This window comes from Stenella coeruleoalba (assembly GCF_951394435.1).
Source record: "Stenella coeruleoalba genome assembly, chromosome: 8".
NCBI classification, from domain to species: Eukaryota; Metazoa; Chordata; class Mammalia; order Artiodactyla; family Delphinidae; genus Stenella; species Stenella coeruleoalba.
The window spans coordinates 82,191,093-82,207,210 of record NC_137154.1 but is presented as its reverse complement, the minus strand read 5'-3'; the positions used below and the strand labels follow the sequence as shown (position 1 = coordinate 82,207,210).

Here is a 16,118-nt window from a genome sequence, read left to right as displayed (position 1 = left end):
GCCCCAGTTTTTTTGTGGTGTTTGTCAAAACTTTTGTCTTGCTAGGTTGCTCTTTTTCCTGGTCCTTTGCCTAAAGAGATCATGTTTTTCTTGGATCTCTTTATGTGTGTGCCCATTGGTGTTCAGTGTTGTCAGCTTCTTCACTATCTATGATATATTAGGCAAAAATAAAACCCAAGGAACTCATCACTGTCTTGTTCCTTGGGTCTGAAGTTCACTAGCCAGCCTGCCTGTTTCTCTCCACTTCTCACAGGCTCTGTATGTTTGTGAGATATATTTTTATATATGTCCAGGGTTTTTAGTTGTGCTTAGCAGGAGATACAGGGAAAAGTATGTGTACTCTACTTTACTAAAGCAGAGGTCTCATTTTTTATAGGAGTAATATTTATAAGAATTAAATTAAATGCTGTGTGAGACCCATGGCCCAGTACCTAACACATGGTACTGGCTCTATAAATGTTAGCTCTTATTTTTGTCATATATGTCTTTCTTATTCAGAATGATCTTAAATTGTCATGGTAAGTTTTGACCAGTACATTTATGGTTGGATCTTTTGAGCACTAAAATTACTTTCTGAGCTTTCATTTGATATTAAAATCCAGGGTCAGAATAGTATTGAAAAGAGCATGGACTTTGAGTGAAACAAGCATGTTTCTGTTAGTTTTGTGTCTTACACCTTATTGTTTAATCTCAGCCTCAATTTCCCATTTTGAAAAAGTCATTATTAATACTAATCTTAAAGGATTATGAGCATTGAATGAAATAGCTGTATAAATTCTAATATTTTCAGGTTTGTTATATCACAGATAAACTATGAAAATTGAGTCTCTAACCATTCATTTGCTTATCAGTGTTTACCTGTTAACAGAAATGAAAGTTTTGCCATATAGTATTGTTCTCTGATTTGTTGCTTTAAAGGTCCAAAATGATTCGCTTTGATAGGGATGTAAGTGCTTAATTTAGATTGTTGTAATCATTATCAAAAATTTCCCTCCATATCTCCCCTTTTTTGTCAGTGTATTAACATGCTCAAATTTCTCCCATCTAAAGCAAAACAATATTTCTTAGAATTGCACCTCTAGTCCCAACCTCACTGAACTTAAAAGAAAAATTTATACAAATTTGTTCATTATTCCCTCTTAAAACCACTGTAATCTGGCCTCTCCCCACCCCACCCTCAAATCATCGGTGACTTCAGTCCTTACCTTACCTAATCTCTCTCAGCTTTTGATAATATGGGAACTGCTTCATTCTTGAAATTCTCTTCCTTTGGCTTCCACCATCTTTCCTAATTTTCTTGCATTTCTCTTCCTGTTCTTTGTGAGTTTTTTCTCAGCTGTAGAACTTTTTCACCTGTATCTACTACAGATGTATTTTCCATTATATTTTCAGTTTGTGTAGACCATCACCTGGTATGTAGCAGATGCTGCATAAATAATTCTTCAACTTAAATTGTCTATCCCTTAAGATTAGTTATCCTTGGTGTTCCATCCTTGGCCCTCTTCTCTGCTAATTCTACTTACTTTCCTTGATTGATTTTTATTAATTTCAATGGCTTTAGTTATCTTGTGGATCAGATCCCTCTTCCCCTTTCATATATTTTCCAGTGCCCTTTCTCTTTTTTTTTTTTTTTAAGAAAGAAATGCAAAATTTTATTTGAGCCAAATTTGAGGATTATAACCTGGGAAGAGCATCTCAGAAAGGTCCGAGAACTGTTCCAACTGATTCACTTTGTTATAAAGCAGAAACTAACACGCCCTTTCTCTTTGATTGTGCTTATAATCGTTAAGTAAAGTCTCCATGTAGAAATTCACTCAAGCCAAATTGACAAAATAGGACATTTCAGCTTCTCTGCTTGACCATTCTACATAGAGTAAACATGGAGGGCTTTAACTTTTAACCACTTTACAAAAGTGAATACCTGTGTGTAATGCTGATGTATTAGTTGATACTTGAAAATTTCAAATAAAGCCATTTTACTTACATTACTAGTTATAGAAATAAAAATTACAATGTACATTTATCGTTGGTTTCACTTCTTATCTGTGAACTATGAGCCTCAGTAACTGACTTAATCCAAGGTCCAAATTATTTATGTATGTATTATAACTTGGTATAAATAATTAGGTATAAATTATATATACACATACAGTGATATTTAAACGTATTGCAAACCATGTTGCTTTCATTCAACGTTGTACAGGAGGTCTTAGCTACTACTGCAGTACAAAAAAAGAAATAAAATTGGTAAAAAATAGGAAAGAAAAGCAACCTTAGTATTTACAAATATGTAATTTTTATGCAGAAAACACGAGAGAATCAACAGATAAATATTTAGATTAATAAATGTGTTTATTGAGTTGCTGGGATTAAAATTAATATTCATCAATTAAGATAATCCTATTTGTTGTAATAGCTACATCTCAGTGGCTTAACAAAATTAAATTTGTTTTTCATTAAGAAAAAGTGTTTGGATTTTTTAAAGTTGATATTCTCATTACCAGTGCCAGTGAACATGCATATCTGTCCCATTAGATAGTAAGCTCCATGAGGATAGGAGCCACATCTTTGTTACTCACTGCTATATTCTTAGCAGAATGATATTTCTAAACTGTAAATCCAGTGGTATAATGCCACTCCTTAAAAGTTTTCTAAATATTCCTCATTACCTATAGAATGAAACCCAAGCCCCCTTGCATGGTATGTAAGACTTTGCATGAGCCATTCCCTATTTACTACTTAAGCTTTTTTTACCCTATCCCCTGTCCTCAACTTTGTATTTCTCCAAAGGGGCCGTAATAACTCTTATCCATGCCTTTGCATTTATAAATTAATTTTTTCTCTTGGAAATGTCTTTCTCACCTTTGGTAACCATTTTCCTTTTTTTTCTTTTTTTTTTTTTTTAACAGCTCAAGTACTGTACTCATCAGGATGGCTTCCTCAATCCTCCTCCTCCCCTCTCTATTTTGTCCTTTCCACCCCTGAAAGCAAGTCTGAATGTTGTCCTTCCTCTATGCTTCCATAACACTGCTCATATCTCTATTATGACCCTTATACAGTTTACTTATTTCTTTCCCCACTAGCCTATAAACCTGTAAGAGCAGGGATTCTGTGCCTCATTTATCTTTATATTCCCAAATGTATGCACAGGTTTGAAACCCAGAAGATTTTAAATAAAAGTTTATAGAATAAGAAAGATCAGTGTTAAGGCTGTTGGGGCAATTCAAGTGAGAATGATGAGAGCTTAAACTAAAAGAATAGCAGTAGGGATGAAGAGAAGTGGTTTTAAAATGGATGTATATGGTTGGTGAAAGACGGCTTCCAAGTGTCTAGCTTGGGAAGTGTAGTGGCCGTTCATCTAGATGAGAAATAGAAAAATAATAGAGTTATGGCGGGGGAAAACCAACATGATATTACTTAAATTTTGGTAGTTTCCAGTGGTAATTATGACCACATTAAAGAATTGGAAAGTAGAGGTACCCTTAAATGTCCAATAAGAATGTATTTTAAAATTAAGCTGTAGAAAAAAATTTTATGTATACACACACATACGTAATCAATCACATACAGAATGAAAGTATTATGAAACAAGTATTCAGTATCTACCCAAATCGTTTCCTTCATCTCTCCCTGATTAGACGGCTTAGAAGTCAGGGTAGTAATTTCTGCTGTAGATTGTCCCCTGTGGATCAAAAATCCTTGTCAACACCTATAATCCTAAACTTTGAGGGAACTTTTAAAAACCCAGACGAATCTAAGCTTATAGGAGATAAATTTATTTTTCCATCTTCAGTATCTAACTTCCTCTAATAAAGAAGGATTTAAATACATATCTTTAAATGGATGAGAATTCGGAGCAGTTCCAATGGGTGTGTAGGTGATAAGGACTGAGTCTTTCAACCAATTCTGTGATTCTTTGAGGCAGGCCATGGAGAGACCCTATATTGCTGTTACAGATTATTGATGCTGTAGCCCATTGCTAGACTTGAGAAATAGACCAGGAGTAACACCCTGGCCTCATTGTGTTGTTGAGAAGATGCTTTGATCCTTTTCACAGCACTAACTCATGTCTATCTAGTGTATATCACGCTGGTTACCTGCTCTGTTATACTACCCCTTGTGTAGTATAAATACTCCCTGGCTAGTCCCTTTAAGTATTCCTTTCTATCATTATGGAGTCAGAAAGAGGAGGCTGGCTCAAGTCTCCACCAGTTGTCTCTTCTTTTCATTGATCCTGATACTCCATATAAAACTACTTTGCAATGATAGCTCTTATGTTCAGCTTTCCTCTTAAGCCCTAGGAATTATTAGAGAACTGTTTCTGCTGTCCCTCCCCCTACCACCTTTTAAATGTAAACATTTTGATTAATGTCATTTAAATGATTTCTTTGGCTTTTATGTTAACTTTCTAATAGAAAATAAGTACTAACTTTCATTTATTTAGCACATAGTAAATGCTAAACTATTTATTATTTTTAATCTTCTCAATAACACAACTAGATAGGTAAAGTTTATCCTTATTTTACAAATGAAGAAAATGAGAATCAAAGATCAGAAGTTACTTGCCTCAAATGTATCACAAGTATATTGCTGAGCCAGCATTGGAACTCAAGTCTTATCCTCTTCTAAAGCCCTACTCCTTCTTCTGTTTCATATTACATCATACCCCTGGGAAGATATATGATTTTATAGTTATTAGAAAAGGAGGAAAAACATGTAATTTTATAAACAGTTTTACAGGTGACTTAAGAAGTATGCCTTGTGAGGTGAGGAATTACTGGGATATTCCTTTTCATCCTAGGTCAGATGTTATCAACATTCTTTTGTTGTTGTTGTTGTTGTTTTGTTTGGCCGTGCCACACATCTTGCAGGATCTTAGTTCCCCTACCAGGAATCAAACCCAGGCCCCAGCAGTGAAAGTACAGAGTCCTAACCACTGGAGCACCAGGGAATTCCCTCAACATTCTTAAGTAAAGATTTGCACTGTTGTGATGATTATCTTTGTACCCCACTCTAACTTAGAGTATTCTTTTCATCCTAGATCAGATGTTATTAACATTCTTACGTAAGATTTGCACTGTTGTGATGACTAGGCCACAGGGTGCCCAGACATTTGGTCAAACATTTTTCTGGGTGTGTCTGTGAGGCTGTTTCTGGATGAGATTAACATTTGAGTAGATAGACTGAGTAAATTATTGCCCACTCTAATGTGGGTGGGTCTTATCCAATCAATTGAAGACCTGAAGAGAACAAAAAGGCTGAGTAAGAAGAAACTTCACCTACCTGACTGCTGGAGCTGGAACATTATCATTTCCTGCCTTTGGACTTGAACTGAAAAATCATCTCTTCCTAGGTCTCCAGCCTGCCAGCTTTCAGACTAGAACTTATACCATCAGCTGTCCTGGTTCTCAGGCCTTTGGATTCAGACTGAAACTACATCTTTGGTTGTTCTGAGTCTTTGACTTGCCAGCCACGTATCTTGGGACCTCCATAATTTTGTGAGCCAATTATTTATATGTATATACATATATAATATATTTATATATGCACACATATACATACATACACACACACCACACACACATCACACATATACCAGTAGTTATATATATAACAAATAGGCTTATAGCCAAATATATAGCCTACTGGTTCATTGGTTCTGTTTCTCTAAAGAACTCTAATACAACTGTTTTCTGCCTTACTTTTCTTCACAAATGCTCCCAAGCCTCTCATTACCTTTTTTCCCTCCACGACACCCACTCTCATTCTTAATATGTCTGTTTGCTTACAGTTACTCAGAACACTGCTCACAAAATTACTGCAGGTAACTTATTTTTCCAATACTACTGTGAATTGCATCCTATTAATGGCCCCTGCGTGTGCATGCACACACTCTTATACAGGCACATTATTCTTCATATAGTACATCAGCTAGTCAGTAACTTTCTGTGATAATGAAAATATTCTATGTTTGTGGTATACAATATAATAGCCATTAGCCACATGTATTAGCATTCTCCAGAGAAACAGAGCCAATTGGAAGGAGAGATAGATAGATAGATAGATAGATACATAGACAGATAGATAGATAGGGAGATTGATTTACTGTGTGGAGTTGGCTTATGTTATTATGGAAGCTAAGCAGTCCTAAGATCCGCAGTCGGAAAACTGGTCCAGGAAAGCCAATAATAAAGTTGCAATCTAAATTTTAGTCCAAAGGCAGAAGTCTGATATTCCATCTCAAAGACAGTGGCAGAGACAAAGAATTCTATCTTACTGGGCCTTTTGTTCTATTCAGGCCTTCAGTGGATTCAATGAGTCCCACTCACATTAAGGAAAACAATCTGCTTTCCTCAGTCTACTGATTCAAATGTTAAGCTCATCCAAAAAAACCATCACAGACACACCTAGAAATAATGTTTAGCCAAGTGTCTGGGTACCCTGTGGCCCAGCAAGTTGACACATAAAAGTAACCATCATATTACATATGGCTACTGACCGCTTAAAATATGGCTAGACCAACCAAGGAACTAAATTTCTAATTTTTATTTAATTTTAAGTAATTTAAATGTAAATAGGTATACATGGCTCACAGTTACTATTTTGTTTTTTTTTTTTTGTTTTGTTTTGTTTTTTTATATATGTTCCCATATCTCTTCCTGCTTGCGTCTCCCTCCCTCCCACCCTCCCTATCCCACCCCTCCAGGCTGTCACAAAGCACCGAGCCAATATCCCTGTGCTATGCGGCTGCTTCCCACTAGCTATCTACCTTACGTTTGGTAGTGTATATATGTCCATGCCTCTCTCTCGCTTTGTCACCATTTACCCTTCCCCCTCCCCATAGCCTCAAGTCCATTCTCTAGTAAGTCTGTGTCTTTATTCCTGTTTCACCCCTAGGTTTTTCATGACATTTTTTTCCTTAAATACCATATATATGTGTTAGCATACGGTATTTTTCTCTCTCTTTCTGACTTACTTCACTCTGTATGACAGACTCTAGGTCTATCCACCTCATTACAAATAGCTCAATTTCGTTTCTTTTTATGGCTGAGTAATATTCCATTGTATATATGTGCCACATCTTCTTTATCCATTCATCCGATGATGGACACTTAGGTTGTTTCCATCTCTGGGCTATTGTAAAAAGAGCTGCAATGAACATTTTGGTACATGACTCTTTTTGAATTATGGTTTTCTCAGGGTATATGCCCAGTAGTGGGATTGCTGGGTCATATGGTAGTTCTATTTGTAGTTTTTTAAGGAACCTCCATACTGTTCTCCACAGTGGCTGTATCAATTTACATTCCCACCAACAGTGTAAGAGGGTTCCCTTTTCTCCACACCCTCTCCAGCATTTATTGTTTCTAGATTTTTTGATGATGGCCATTCTGACTGGTGTGAGATGATATCTCATTCGCAGTTACTATTTTGGACAACACAGTGGTAGATTGTCTCAGTCCTAGAATGAAGCTTTGACTGATGCTGCAGGACCATTCAGACTACTTCTCCAGTATCTGGCTTCCACCTGGGCTTGAAACACCTCCTCTGGGAGAACACAGCCACCATGTAAAAAGTCCAACTACCCTGAGACTGCCATGCTATGAGGAAGTATTAAGCTAGTCACATGGAGAGAGTATATCAAGAGAGGGAGAGAAAGCCCTATCTGTTCTAGCCATCCATCCCATTTGAAGGAAATGTGAATGAAGAAACTGTATTGGACCTCTAACCCAATCAGGCCTTCAGGTGACTTCAGCCAGAGCTGCCACCTGACTCAATGAAAACTCACAAGCAAGAAGTTCCATCTAAACCTGCAGAACCATGAGAGATAATAAATTGTTGTCTTAAGCCACTCAGTTTTGGGGTGATTTGCAAGGCAATAAATAACCAGAACAGAAGTATGCTAAGGAATCAAGGCTTCCTATTTTTCTGGCTCCCCTAGATCCCAATCTTCTTTTCTTTCTGTTTTCTACTTTCTTGCTTTTTGTGGTATAAACTTTTATGCTTAGAACTAAATTAGCAGTTTGGGAAAGTCACAGTTATCTGGCCTTCAAGTATCTTGGCTTTTTGACCTCATATTTAAAAGGCTTTCCTGCTTTCAGATAGGCCAAGTTGGACCAATGTTTGCCTTTTACTTCCTTAGTAAAGGCCATAACCAGTTAATACAATCTAATACCCTGATCTTTTTCAATCAGTTGTCTTTTTTTTTTTTTTTTTTTTTTGCGGTATGCGGGCTTCTCACTGTTGTGGCCTCTCCCGTTGCAGAGCACAGGCTCCGGACGCGCAGGCTCAGCGGCCATGGCTCACGGCCCTAGCCGCTCCACGGCATGTGGGATCTTCCCAGACCGGGACACGAGCCCGCGTCCCCTGCATCTGCAGGCAGACTGTCAACCACTGCGCCACCAGGGAAGCCCCGATCAATTGTCTTTTAAAAGTCTAATCCCAGAAGACATATACCTATGCTTCAATATTAACATTTTAATCTCTACTTTGCTACCAGAAGAAAATGGATGGGAGGGAGAGGGATGTGTTGGGTAAATATTCAAATGATACCTGCTATATAAGCAATACCTCTTACATATAACAGACTAGTCATATACTCAGATCCTATATAAGTTATTTATACAACTTATAAATTGTGCTATTTAACACAGTTATATAGCCTTGAACTTTATCCCTTAATAATGTACTTTTTATTCCAGTGAGCTCAATATTTATAAAAATTTAAAAGGAATTTATTGCTAAATGTCAGGAAAACAAGTGTTTAGGACACGATTTACTATTATGATTGTTCTTAGTGAGCATTTTTTTGTGATTGACACTAAGAGGGCAAATTTTGGATCTGAAAATTTCATTAGGACTCTGTTACATCAGTGATTTGTTTTTTTCATTCCAGTTCTAAGAACAGATGGAAGTGGCTATGGATAATTCATATGATTTCAATCAACAAGGCTCATGTAATGGAATTCCATCTGAGAAGAAAAACAACTTCCTCGTGTCAGAAGATCATGGACAGAAAATCTTAAGTATACTACAGAATTTTCGAGAACAAAATGTCTTTTATGATTTCAAAATAATCGTGAAAGATGAAATAATCCCATGTCATCGTTGTGTGTTAGCAGCATGCAGTGACTTTTTCAGGTACTTTACCTTGTCTGTTTATCCCTCAGATTTTATGATACCACTAATTAAGTTATTTTTTACGGCTGTACTCAATTTCCCCCCACAGAACATGAAACAGTAATCTTTAATACTTAAAAAAAAAAATTAGAACCTAGATTAACTAATGATTTTTGAATATGAAAATATAAGAGTACCTTTTTTAAAGTTCAAGTCTTCCCAGGCTAGGATTGGGAAGTTCTGTGGAACATTAGTCCCTTGAATTGTTCTGGAAAAATATTGTTTTGATCTGGGGTCAGTTTTGTTTGGGGGATCCCTGCACTGTATAATTTGGGAAAAGAGGAAAGGACAGATTGAGCAAAAATGGAAGCCAAGTTCAAAGAAAATGAGGAGTCTGAGAAGAAAATACATTTCAGTCATGTATTATATCCCATGATTGTCCAGGAGAGAGGGACTCTAATGCAGAGAATTTCTCTTCACTTTAGCCAAGATAGTCCTACAGTAGGGAAAAGTACTTCCAGAACCATTTCTGGAGAGCACCCAACTTTTTCTGATTCTAATTCTGAATATAATTTGGTTCCCCATGTAGATCGTCCTACAAGGAATATCCTAGTCATGACACTGTAAGAATCCACTGTGATGACAGTGGGTTTCTGATTCTTAACAGAGATTAAGGGTCATGACCTTAGTACTGTGGTAACTGTATCAAGGTAATACCTGTGAGGCCTATTCATCAGACAGACAAACCTCTCTTGCTGACATCTTGACCTTCAGCCCTCCTAGTCATACTGCAATAAACTCAAATCCTAATTGCAGTATTTTGCATTATGTTCAGTTTTAGAAACAATTTTTATTCTAAGTAAGCAGGGGTTAAATCTCTTAACAAAACACCTGTTTCTGTAGGGTTTCCTGCTTTGAATTTGGGAGCAGTGGCTCAGTGCTGCATCACAGTTTACTGGGGACAAGGGGGGCTACAACTTTTACTAGCCTGTTGCCTAACTAGACTATATGTCTTCATGTATTCTTTTCATTTCTTCTCTCATGTATCCTAAGTTATTCTTCTTCAGACTCTACTGGGGCCCTAACTGTTCTTATGTTCTCCCACTCTCAGGTTCCGCTAGTTTCTTCCCACCTCTCTTCTAATCCACTTTTTCTTCCAAGTAACTTTCTTGCTCCCTTATTTTTCATATCACCTCTTCATCAGAGGAAGCTGTACAGTATAATGGTTAAGTACTTGGCCTCTTAATGCACATGCCCTAAATCTAAATCCCAGCTCCACCACTTACTAGGCTTGTGACCTTAGGTAAGTTACACAACCTCTTCAGGCTTCAGTTTCCTTATTTGTAAAAATTTAAGATAATAAAAATAGGACCTAACTCATAATGAGTGTTGAATGAAATATTGTGTATATATATTTTTTTTGCGGTATGCGGGCTTCTCATTGTTATGACCTCTCCCGCTGCGGAGCACAGGCTCCGGATGCGCAGGCCCAGTGGCCACGGCCCGCGGACCTAACCGCTCCGCGGCATGTGGGATCCTCCCGGAGCGGGGCACGAACCCGTGTCCCCTGCATCGGCAGGCGGACTCTCAACCACTGCGCCACCAGGGAAGCCCAAAATAATGTATATTAATGATTATGTCAGTGCCCACTACATTCAATTAATGTTAGCTGCAATTATTATTATTTCCAAACCTAGCCAAAAAATGGAAATAATTTGGTATGAACACACAGTCTTATTTCTCCATAATGTTTTCATGTTAACAAAGTAAGAAATTCGTATAAGCATTTGAACTGGCAGTCCTCTACTCTTTATGTTGAAGTTATTTATTAATTAAATGTATTTGCACATATATTTGTCCATAGTACTTTGTTCAGCCTACTCCTAGCTTTTTAGGGATCTACTTTCAATTTTTAAAAATGATTGTTAAAACAACATGTTTTTCAAAATTCGCATCTGTTTTGAAGTAAAACAAATGACAGTTTTATAATGACCTAGATCCTTTATTATATATAGTATTTTACTAAATGAGTATATAGTTCACATAAAAATATGTACAAATGTAGATAGAAAGTCTACATTATTTACACTCTTGTATGATAAGGCCACTAATTCATAATTTTGTGTTACGATCAAACTCACTGGAGTATTGGGATATAAACTCACAGAAATATTGGGGTATATAAAATTAAAATAGAAAATTACATAGTGCATGGTAAATGCCCTTTAAAATATTTTTGGAAAATTAAAATTATGATTGAGTGTAAAGTCACTGGAGACAAGATTCAAAAGGAATCACACGTATTGTGTAAACACTTTATGATAACATGGTAAATTTGAGATAGAAGTTAACTGGATACTTTAAAGATGAGTAGGATGAAATATAGAAATATATTACTTGTGTTTTCTCAAAGAAAATGTGGAAGTTGGTGGTAAATTAGAAATACATACAATTTTAGAAAACTTTTTTTCTTAAAATGATATTAATAATAGTTTGCATCAATTAACTTAGTTATTTCTCTCACAGCTCAGTGAAATAGGTACTACTAGTATCCCCATTTTCAGATGAAGAATTTGAAGCACAATCAAGTTGTTAACCTCCCCAAGGTCACACAGTTAATAAGTGGTATAGGCTAGATACCCACCCAGGCAGTCCTGTTCTAGAGGCCATGCTCTTATTATTACCCTAAACTGACTATAGATATCTTAATAATCTAATTATAACCACAGGTTAATGTTTCTAAGTTGATATACATTATTGAAATATCCTGCATAATGTGTAACATGTATAAATTTTTGTAACTCTATTTATTCGTTATTGTGTTAAAAAGTATTGAATACTCCTAGTAGAAAGGGGCGTTAGCATCCTTTTCCTAAGGAGTATTCTGTGTTTGGAAGGCTCCTCATATTTTTCAGTTGGACACTTGTGCTGTAGTAACTTTAGCTACTCTCTATAGTAGACTTTAATAATGAAGTTTGGTTTTCCCCCAGAGTACTTGGGCGCCTGAGCACTACTCACAAAGGTGTCCTGGACAGTACTGGAACAAATACAAACCAGTATTAAACCAGGACCAAAATCAGATGATCTTTAGTCTTAATGAATGTTCAACTGGCAGTCTTTAGTTCTTTGTTGTAGCTCTTTCCTCTTTATCTTTATTTGCAGTTCTACTGAAAACCATCATAATGGGTTTGTTTAAAGTGTAAAAATGAATAACTCTGGATATGAAATTAATATAAGGATGGACAGCAATATTGATCTTACCAAAGCCAAATGTAAAATATATCTTAGTCTCCTGCCTAAATATTTCCGAATAATTTATATTTTTGCTTAAACTGAGCCAAAAAATTTCCTATTTCCTTAGAGTCTATCAGCTTTACCAGATAGGGATAAATTAGAACTTATTATGAAGAACTTTCAAGCTGGTCTAATTATTCAGATCTGGAGACCCGTCTCCATCTCTCAGTGGCTATTTCTACAAAAAACTTATTTTTAGCCTTTTTAGTTTGGTGTGGTACACTGTTGTTTAGTTTCATAAAATCATATTCCCTTTTTCCTAAAGTGCTGTATGAAATGTGTTTTTAGACATGTATTCAAGTTTATCTTATTTGGTGGATTTCCCCACACAGACAGAGTCATTGGAAACATCTGATATCTCACTGTATTCCATCTTTTACATATTTCACTGCTGCCAAATTGAAAATTATTTTGAAAAAGACTTTTAAATCCTAAACCCAGAAGCTTTTATATATTTTAAGTAATTTTAGTTATCACCTGCAGAGTTGATACTAAATTAACCCATAAGTAAATAAATTCAGCCATTAGAGAGATTTTACCCTAATTTTATGAATAATATATAAGAACATCGAATCAGATGCAAAATTTGAATCTTTTTGTAGCCTTTGGATCCATTGCTGTGGGTCAGCTATAATGTGTATATTTTGCAATATGGGAGTTATGTAATACGTATATTTTACAGATAAATCATATGGTCTCTAACTATTATAGATATTAAATTAATTTATTAGGATGCTTTAAAAATATATTTTGTAAATGTATTTTACATCAACCTAAGAGTAAAGGAAACCTCTTTAAGGTAATATTGAAAATTATCGTGGAATAAAATATTCCTGTTTATTTGTTCTCCTGTGTTTTTCATTTTTGCAGGGCTATGTTTGAAGTAAACATGAAAGAAAGAGATGGTGGAAGTGTTACCATTACTAATTTGTCCTCCAAAGCAGTAAAAGCATTTCTTGATTATGCCTATACTGGAAAAACAAAGATAACAGATGATAATGTGGAAATGTTCTTCCAGTTGTCATCATTTCTTCAAGTTTCCTTCTTGTCCAAAGCTTGCAGTGACTTTTTAATAAAAAGTATTAATCTTGTGAATTGTTTACAGTTATTATCTATATCAGATAGCTATGGTTCTGCCCGTTTGTTTGATCATGCTTTATACTTTGTACAACATCACTTTTCTTTATTATTTAAATCCAGTGATTTCTTAGAGATGAATTTTGGAGTACTGCAAAAATGTCTGGAATCAGATGAATTAAATGTTCCTGAAGAAGAAACTGTACTGAAAGTTGTCCTTAGTTGGACTAAACATAACTTAGAATCAAGGCAAAAGCATCTGCCTTATTTGATTAAAAAAGTAAGATTATATCAGTTATCTGAGGAGACACTTCAAGATTGTTTACTCAATGAAGAGTGTTTACTCAAAAGCACAAACTGTTTTGACATAATCATAGATGCAATTAAGTGTGTGCAAGGTTCTGGTGGACTTTTCCCTGATGCTCGACCATCCACAACTGAAAAATACATATTTGTTCACAAAACTGAGGAAAATGGAGAAGATCAATATACATTTTGCTATAATATTAAAAGTGATTCATGGAAGATACTGCCACAATCACACCTGATTGATTTGCCAGGATCTAGTCTGTCTAGTTATGGGGAGAAAATATTCTTGACAGGCGGTTGCAAAGGGCCGTGTTGTAGAACAGTTCGGCTTCATATTGCAGAGTCATATCATGATGCCACTGATCAAACCTGGTGCTACTGTCCGGTCAAAAATGATTTTTTCCTGGTATCAACTATGAAAACACCAAGAACCATGCATACATCAGTTATGGCTCTCAACAGATTATTTGTCATAGGTGGAAAGACTAGAGGATCCCAGGACATTAGAAGTCTCTTAGATGTTGAATCTTACAACCCTCTTTCCAAAGAATGGATATCTGTTAGCCCATTACCCAGGGGCATATACTATCCTGAAGCAAGTGCATGCCAAAATGTAATTTATGTTCTTGGATCAGAGGTAGAGATTACAGATGCTTTTAACCCATCACTTGATTGCTTTTTTAAATACAATGCTACAACTGATCAGTGGTCTGAACTAGTAGCAGAGTTTGGGCAGTTTTTTCATGCAACACTAATTAAAGCTGTCCCAGTAAACTGCACACTGTATATATGTGACCTTTCCACTTATAAGGTTTATAGTTTTTGTCCAGATACTTGTGTTTGGAAGGGTGAAGGGTCTTTTGAATGTGCAGGCTTCAACGCAGGTGCAGTTGGAATTGAAGATAAAATTTATATATTAGGTGGTGATTATGCACCAGATGAAATCACAGATGAAGTGCAGGTCTACCACAGCAGCAGGTCTGAGTGGGAAGAAGTTTCACCAATGCCAAGAGCCTTAACTGAATTTTACTGCCAGGTGATTCAGTTTAATAAATACAGGGACCCATGGTTTTCTAATCATTTCTAAAAGTAGTGTGTGATTAGATATTCTAAAACTATTGCAGTTTTAGAAACCTGCAGTAAATTTATTAACCTTAATTATTGGTAAAACCGTCTTTACAGCTTAATACCATAAAATGCACCTTCTATGAGAGAATTACTATGAATGTATACCATATATGAATTAGCAGTTCCCAGAAACTTAAAATACAAAATAAATTTTACCAAAAATTATATTGTATTTAATTTAATCTTGGAGAGTCTAGAATATTACTATTTTCATATGTAAATAAAATTCAGGCTTTGATGTTTTGATTTTTAAAGTACTTTATCCATGAAACACTAGTTAAAAACAAATCAAACTTCACAGAATTGTACAGTTAAGATGGGAGAAATCTCTCTAGGTAAAAATTATTTATTTACACTGTATTATATGAAGTGAAAAATAAATTAGAGTCGAGAATCCTATCTTGTTACTACAGGTATAAGAGTTGTCGAATTCCTATTTTTTCTGATCACTGGTTAGCTGCTTTTAAGCCCTTTCTTTTCTTTCACCATTTTTTAGTCAGAACATTTTCTGAAATGCAGTGTATTTCCCCAGCCTTCTAAACTGTACACTAAACATGGTTTAACTCTTTTCATGATTCGACTCTTCGTTAAGAGCATAATGTACTGTGCTGTATTGCCCTAATGCCATTGGCAGTTACTGAAATGTCTTAAAATTTGCTGATTCTATTAGTTTTCAGTGTTAGTTGGTTTCAGTTTTTAGCAGTATTATACCTTATTTTCTGGCTCAAGCTCAGTAAATTAACATTTTTGATTTAAATAATCAGTTCTAAGTTATACCTGACCTGAGTTTATCTTGACATGTAACCCATTTAGTGAAGTTCTTGGTTTCTGGGATCGTAGTCCTAAAATACTTTTTCTGTATCATTGCCAGTTTCCAATGTAAGTGAGGATGTAGAAAATCTGACCTCTAGATAAGTGGACCACTATTGTTGGCATTTCTTAAACTTTTACATGTACAAATTTGAGTTACAATAAGAAATTTCAGCGTTTAAATTAGTACCATATCAGTTTTCTGTGATGATATATACCAGCTGTAAAGTGCTGTGTATGTTTACTACTTCAGTAAATTATTCACAGTGAATTATTTTCTAAATTTAAAAATATGACTAGGCTTTTGGTATTGATAGTAGTATTTGAAACTTGCGTCTTGTTAGATGTTTAATCATCTTTAACCCAAACAATGAAAGAGTGTT

At 35.6% G+C, this 16,118-nt stretch overlaps 1 protein-coding gene across 1 annotated transcript in view; it reads left to right on the top strand.

Annotated features, from left to right (window-relative positions):
- Positions 1–15,685, top strand: part of KBTBD3 (kelch repeat and BTB domain containing 3) — a 50,443-nt gene extending 34,758 nt beyond the window's left edge. Inside the window, exons 2-3 of the mRNA XM_079930356.1 lie at positions 8,894–9,138; positions 13,282–15,685. Coding sequence (XP_079786482.1) covers positions 8,906–9,138; positions 13,282–14,884 — 1,836 coding nt within the window. The 5' untranslated portion in view covers positions 8,894–8,905 and the 3' untranslated portion in view covers positions 14,885–15,685. The remainder of the gene's footprint in view (positions 1–8,893; positions 9,139–13,281) is intronic.
- The last annotated feature ends 433 nt before the right edge of the window (positions 15,686–16,118 follow it).